This window comes from Lygodium microphyllum, chromosome 6 (assembly GCF_053477565.2).
Source record: "Lygodium microphyllum isolate KBCC chromosome 6, Lygodium_microphyllum_v1.1.10, whole genome shotgun sequence".
Taxonomy (NCBI): Eukaryota; Viridiplantae; Streptophyta; class Polypodiopsida; order Schizaeales; family Lygodiaceae; genus Lygodium; species Lygodium microphyllum.
In genome coordinates this window covers 162133798-162141398 of record NC_141140.1, presented here as the reverse complement: position 1 = coordinate 162141398, position 7601 = coordinate 162133798, and the positions used below count along the sequence as shown (strand labels likewise).

Sequence of the window (7601 nt, the reverse complement as noted above, 5' to 3'; positions counted from 1 at the left end):
TTTTATTGAAGTTGTACATTGTGGATACACGCAATGTTTTCGGGTACATATGCACGAGGTTGACCATAAGAAGAGATTTCAACGCTCTCATACTGATAAGATACCGAGGCATTGGTTCAAGTATGGGTTCAAGGATTTGGGTTGTTTTGTGATGCTGCATTAACGTTTGTCAGTACCTACAGAGTGGTTCACAAATGTTCGACCAGGTATTATTATTGTTGGGATGGAATGATCTTTCTTAGTTGTTCCACGTACTTATATTGTAATTTTTGTTCCAATGCAGGCGGTAAAGAGAGGGGTAGGACCGTTGCATCGCCCATGCGATTACCAATGGAAACTGTGTGATCATTCCCTACTTCGCCACCAATGGAAACTATGTGATCATTCCCTACTTCGCCTTCACATATTTTTCTCAAGGAGGAGGATTTTGTTACTAATTCCTCAAAGAAAATGAAGCTTTCTTTCCATTAGGTGTCTTGGAGACATTGTCTTTTTTTGTTGGCATCGGCCATTTGCCTATGGTACTTGGAAACACATCGGTGCCTTATGCTTGGCCTTTGTGGCTTCATTTTGACTAGGTCTCTTATAGAAATTCTTTTTGTGGTGCTTCCTCTTTGTCTCAATTATGTCCCGTTTTAGTGTAACGTTGTTGTTCCACGTACTTATATTGTGATTTTTGTTCCAATGCAGGTGGTAAAGAGAGAGGTAGGACTACTGCATCGCCCATGCGATTACCAATGGAAACTATGGGATCATTCCCGGCTTCGCCGTCGCATGTTTTGCTCACAACGAGAAAGATTTTGTTAATGATTACTCAAAGAAGAGGAAGCTTTGTTTCTATTAGGCATCTTCAAGACATTGTCTTTTTTTGTTGGCATTGGCCATTTGCCTATGGTGCTTGGAAACACTTGCGGGCCTTATACTTGGCCTTTGTGGCTTCATTTTCACTAGATCTCTTATAGAAATTCTTTTCGTTGTACTTGGTCTTTGTCTCAATTATGACCCGTTTCAGTATTACGTTGTTGTTTTTAAGTATCATGTGTGCAAGCATATGATTGCTTACATTGATGTCGAGAGGAAAGTTTTTAAGTATGGTGCATGGAAGAGATTGTTTCTATGTCTGGCATTTTGTGTTACAAATTTTTTTAACTACTTTTAGTTTTAAGTTTGATGTATGTGTGTGAGATAGAGAGAGAGGGTGCTTAGAGACAATTGGGGGGAGAGAGAGAGAGAGAGAGAGAGAGAGAGAGAGAGAGAGAGAGAGAGAGAGAGAGAGAGAGAGAGAGAGAGAGAGAGAGAGAGAGTCAGAGAGAGAAAGAGAGAGAAATAAATCGTATTGGAAATGGAGAGGGAAAATAGGAGGGAGAAAGAGGAGAAATGGATTATTGAGCGAGGTTGCCATGCGATAGCACGGCAAGTGTTAGCGTTTCGCACGTGTGAAGCGCGCATGGAACGCTAGTATACATTATTAAGATTCCATATAAACCTTCTTACATTTTAACATAAATTTTTAGGAGTTATTGAGCTTGCACAAGTAGAAGGCAAAGAGTCATCTTTTATAAAAGTTTTTCTAATAGCTAATAAAAATTACATCATGATAAGAATCCTATTATAAATATTTACCCATGGAAATTAGATACATTAATAGTTCTCATGCAAATGAGCTATTTGAGCTAATCTAAACTTTTTAAAGAAAAGAAAATAATAAAATTTTAGAGAAAATGCTAAAACTTTGGACACAAGACAAACACTAGTAGGATTGTCAAACTTCTTGATGATGAATCTTTTTGTGAGGATTTTGATTATTTTAAGGCGATATATAAGTTAAGAATGCATGTTTTGATCTTTTTGAGTACAAATATGGTCCCATTCTATGGTTGGGAGTGAAAGTTATAGTCTCTTTTTAGGTTGGGTGGTCTTGAGTGTGGCTTGAGTGCACCATAGGGTTAGCCTAGAATGCATCTTTGAGTACAATATATGGTCCCATTCTATGCTTGGAGTGAAAGTTATAGTCTCTTTTTAGGTTGGGTGGTCTTAAGTGTGGCTTGAGTGCACTCAAAATAATTGAAACTAGCATCTTGAGCTGTTTTGTAGCCTTAAAATGATCAAAATCCTCACAATAACATTTTGCATCAAGACTTTTCATGTTTGTACTAGTATTTGTATTATGTCTCAAATTTTGGCCCAAAAAATATATTTTTTTCTTCTATTAGTTGTTATTATTATCTATATTTGAGACCTTTTATCTTAGTTAACAAGAGATGTGTATGCTTGGAATGCATTCTATGATTTATGAAGAGAGACATGATCGGTAGAGGATGTAGCATTAGCTAAGGTTCACTATTTTAAAAAGCATGGACACTGTAACTTACATCAATAAAAAGAAAGGTTGATGTGTCAAATTTCAATGAGACAAGTGTCCCACCAATCACTTTGTATCACAAGGCATGTTATACTTTCACCAATTTATAATGTGCACTTTGTGTATATCCCTATGTATATTGATATTACTTTACATACATGCTTAAAGCATTTTTAAGTTGTTAACTTTTGGCTCTAAAGTTTGAATCTAAAGCCTTAATCTATGATCTTAAAGTTGGCTTAAGATTGTTACCTTCTTTAAATAAACTAGTTGACCTTTACGTGTATAAACTTGCAAGTATTATTAGGCTTTGGAAGCTTCATGAAGCTTATAAGGCCTTCCAACCCTATATCAATATATTGAGGCTAAATAATACTCGATAAATCATTAGATTTTCCCATCCTATAAGCTTATATGAATGAATTGGTCATTGTAAAAATATAGCATATTATCTCTTGAGAGTAAAAGGATTTACAAAGCTTACATGTGAATTGTGTTATTTTTGCTATTTTTGAGCAAAGGGAAGAGGATACATAATTCACGTTGCTAGGAAGTATGGGAAGTGAGCAAAGGCATAGCCTTACAAGCTTCATCATGCAAAGCCAAAGAGGTTTGAGAGCCACACAATGTGTGTTGATATTTTTAAAGGCGACACAGTCCCACCATTTTAAGGCAGGATCTCTTCCCGTCCTCTCATTCGCTGGTGTCGGCCCTCAATATCATCATCAGGTACTCCCCCTCTCTCTCTCTCTCTCTCGCAGAGTGTCAAGAAGCTTATTATTCCTTGGACATCGCATTCCACGGTCTCTCTCTGTCTCTCTCTCTCTCTCTCACAGGTCGGGGAGAGATGAGCGAGGGCGGGATCTCCATCCTCCGCCCCCCATCTCCCCCTCCAGTCCCCTCTGCTTCTTCGCTTAACGCATCCCCATCTCCTCCTCCTGCCCCTTCTGCTCTCGGCTACCATCGGCTTCAGACCGGCCCTTGCATGCATGGATTCCAAACGCATGACAGGAAAAGGTCAGACCTCCGGCTTAGCACTAATAGCAACCATGAACATATATCTCGTGCGGATGGTATCCTTGATCATTCCTGCATCCGACCGGCGGCTATGGCGGCACCCTCCAACGGCAGCAGGAGCGGTGACTCAGAGGCGCAGAAGACGAGCATGAACAAGAGGAGCAGCGGAGGGGTGGGCGGCCGCACCAATGCCCATGGTAGCCAGGCTGCAGCGGCAGCAGCCGCCCCGACAGATGACCCTGGGTGCAGCAACTACATGTGCCCGCGCAAGAGGCTAGCAAGGCATAGGCTGCAGGTGGCTGGGAAGGTGGAAATCCCGGATGCATGGTGCGGGAACGAGAGGCTTCTCGAATGGGCGGCATCCGGGGACGCAGTCGAGGCCGCCCTCAGGCCACCTGACCTGGTGCAGGCTAGGACAGCCCTGGTCTCTGCTGCCAGCCGTATTGGTACAGGTGCAGGTGCTCATGAGATGCCCATGGAGACATGATGGAGTAGGGGCCAGCATGAAGAGGGCTGGCTCTTGCCTTTTCATCACTATTCTACTACATAGTTCATCCTGTAGGTATGAAAGAACAGAATTAGGCTGTTTTTCAAAGCTCTCCCTGTGTAATAACTCCCATCTCCTTTGATGCGATAACCCCTTATTCTTGACATCCTCCTTGAGAAGGTGTGCAAAATATACTGAGAGACAGATTGGGATATTACTGCAGCTAATACATGGCAGGCACGCAGGGCCGTGCATGCCCCTTGCTAAATGTACCCCCCTGGCATGCCAATGCCAGCATATGTATGGTGCTCATCCAACCATCAATGCGTGCCCTATAGTGTAAATATGGACTCCGAAAGGGCCTCACAAGGAATGGTTGTGCCAGCTTGAACAAGGACATGTCCCATGTCAATACCATTTCACCGTATAGGGCAGGAGGGCTAGTGATGGCACAAGGATGTTTCATGGCCAGTGCCATCACTCAAAGGGAACACATGCTGGCGCTACCGCCATCGCAGTACTCATGTATGGCGAATGTGTAATTGCGTACTGCCACATGCCTTTGCATGCCTAACTTGTTTAGGGGGATATGATTTACATGAGTGGCTCAACATTTGGGCCTTTGAAACGCTGCATGCAACGGCCTTGTGAGATCTTGTGTATGCTGCTATGCTTATAACTCTCGCTCTTTCACTTCTCTCCATTGACCAAGGAATTCGTGATCTTCGTGGCTCATCAGTCCAACCATGTAGTTCAATCGTGTTTGCCAATCTGGCGCTGCCTGCTCGTCTAAGTACCTACGATATTTTTAACGAGGAATCTGAGCGACTAAGATTATAGGCCTGTGGAGGGGATGTGGTTTGTGATAAATCTTCCAAAGTTCAGTTTTCTCTCTCTCTCTCTCTCTCTCTCTCTCGTGTAACATTCCCTTACATTTTAGATTTACGGTTTAGGGCTTGTGTTTTGCTTGTTTTATTACATTATACACTCCTCAATCCTTGCAAAGTTAAATGGCGGTTAGAAAACATAAGTAATGTCCTGGCAAGATTTTCTCAATGTAAATGATTTGTAATATACAAAATTGAAAGTAGAAGCATTATATACACTATCTTTTTCTTGCATCCAAGCCTATCAATGCCTTTCCTTTCAAGCCCACTTTTTGAGGATACCTATAAGCTCTCGTGGTCGTCAATAGTGTGCCCAAAGGCAGAAAATTCAAGAAGTAAATTATCAATTATTGGGGTGCCCACTTAGGGTTGGAACTTTAACGAGACATTGAGCGGAGAGGCCTCAAAACAAGGTTAGGATTGGCTCCAAAACAACGTAAGTGTAAGTGACACTATCTTCTTGAATCATATTCCTAGCCTGATTTTGAATTGTAACCATAGTTCTTGAAGTGCTTTGGAAAGTGAATGTGCGGCCTTTCTCTCGGCCAGTCCCATTGGAAAATGAGATTAACGGCCTATTTTTCTTGATCGTTGGTGAAGTAGGCCTACTTCTTGGTCTTTGGTGACTTCACTTAAGGTGAAAGTTGAATTGGGGATCCTTCAATTGACAGATGGGGCCAAGGCACTCATTTTCAACTTAATGAAGAGGGTTGAGGGAGGAAACCCCTGGACTACATCAATTAGAAATTGGCTCACTAGCTACAAAATTAAAAAACTACCAAATGGCACCATAGGTTGAATGGACCCCATCCACTCTGGGAAAAATATTAGTTGGACTTTGCTTGAGGTGGATCAACAGATAGTTAGGGTATAGCTGAAAATAGTGGAAGAGGCGATTGGGATGGTGCTCAAGATAAAGGGAGGGGGGAGCTCGAGATTGTCCTTGATGCAGCTCATTTAGACGTGCCATTTTTCCTATGGCCCCTTAAATGTTGAAGATAGACCTAACATAACCAAGGGCATGGCAACCAAAGGAAGCTTAAGGTGGACAGATATTTGGGACACAAGGACCATATCGCTCTAAAGTGTTGAAATGATCCAAAACACTTTCAACCTGATTGAGGGGGGAGCCCAATTCATGCAATGAGTCATAAGCAAAGTTGCCCTATTGGCCCACTTCATCAATCATTTGTAATGCCAATCCTACTAAATTCTTGAAGGCACCTAGCAACAAGATATTATGGATATACAGGAAGTCGAAAGACACTAGACACAAAGCTTTTTGAAAGTAGCTATTTACTAGAGAAGATTGCATCCAAGATTAGAAGTCAAAATTTGGGAGGAAAGGGCGAAAAGGGTTTGGAGAGCTATCCCATCCAAGAAGTTAAATTTTGAGCTTTGGAGGGTGTTCATGAACAAGTTTTCCACCAAGGAGAGACTATACAAGGTCTTCAAGATATCTCCCATATTTCTTTTTTGCATATGGGAACCAAAGTCAATTCAACACATGATTTGGGATTGCATTGCAACGCATGGGCTATGGAGAAAGCTCAAGGGATGGATAAGTAAAGCAAGGTTTGATGATAGGGTGGGTTGTAAGACTGTGCTCCTTGGTGTTAAGGGAGAAGTAAATGAAGAGTCTATGGTGTGCTCCTTGGTGATAAGGGAGAAGTAAATGAAGAGTCTATGATGCTCTGGAACATTGCAAGAGCCATTTTGTTTAGCACTATTTGGGCAACTTAGAAATGATAAGGCTTTTGAAATATCTCCTTATTAAGGCTAGTACCCCTCTAGACAAATGGTAGGTAATTAGAAATGATATTCTAGCCTTCCATAAAGCAATTGCTAGAAAGGACAAAGTCTTCACAATTTTTTATAATGCCTTAAAAAGTGCATGAGGGACCCTCTCCCTTTCAAATTGCCACTTTTCTGGCACCTTGTATATTTTCTATTGCTTCACATAAGTTTAATATACTTAATTGCATTATTGAAAAACGATTGTCTTTCCTTAGCTCTTTTTAATGGCCTTTTCCTTCCCCCACAATCTAATGCAATCTCATCCATGTGTGTGAGTAATTGTCTTTTCCTTCCCCCACAATCTAATGCAATCTCATCCATGTGTGTGAGTAATTGTCTTCTTCCTATACAATATTAGAAACAAGTTGGGATTAAGCACATAAATGCTCTTATTACTCCTTCACTTCTTAGAAATAGCATGATATAGATTTGATATTATAAAGCTTTTCTGTTTAGGCACCTGCTTTAAGATGCTCTTTGCTACATCACAAGAAGAATAATTGGTTCTAATGCCCATGTATCCCATTTACTTCCATCAAAGTTGCTTGGATTGAAGCTAAGGTTCTTCTAGATAGGTTTCGATGTCACTTTAAAGTATCTCCCTCAAGGGCCCTCAAGGGTACTACAAGATTGCCCATGTTGTTATGAGGCTATAATCCTTGATGAATCTTCTACAAAACATCGTGACTCCTAGGAATTCTCAAACTTCCCTCATGGTCTTTAACACAAACCAATTCTTTACTACTTCTACTTCCTTGGAGTCTACTTTGATGCCAACGTCTCCTATGATGAAACCTAGGAATTCTAACTCCTTCACTACAATATGCCGTAATATATAAGTTTACTTAATCTTTCATGTTCTTCCACTTGATCTTTTGTTAATGATTGCTTATTTGATTTTCACACATCGTCCCTTTTGTTTTCATGATTTCAATTTTGCTCATTCGTTATATGATGAAAGTGTAGACGACTTTGGCAAGTAAATTAATCTATAATCAACACTATGTAAGGGCTGATGGAAAGAAAGTTCATGATCATGCAATAAATTATG

The 7601-nt window shown here is 40.9% G+C and overlaps 1 protein-coding gene across 1 annotated transcript; it reads left to right on the top strand.

Moving 5' to 3' along the window:
- Positions 1 to 3061: 3061 nt before the first annotated feature.
- Positions 3062 to 4568, top strand: LOC148035352 (uncharacterized). The gene has a single exon (XM_087680381.1). The coding sequence runs from the start codon at positions 3210 to 3212 to the stop codon at positions 3864 to 3866; it is 657 nt and encodes a 218-aa protein (XP_087536507.1). The 5' UTR covers positions 3062 to 3209; the 3' UTR covers positions 3867 to 4568.
- Positions 4569 to 7601: the final 3033 nt, after the last annotated feature.

What these genes read in the sequence shown, in the direction of transcription:
- LOC148035352 (XM_087680381.1), top strand. Translation starts at nt 3,210, where the DNA reads ATGAGCGAGGGCGGGATCTCCATCCTCCGCCCCCCATCTCCCCCTCCA.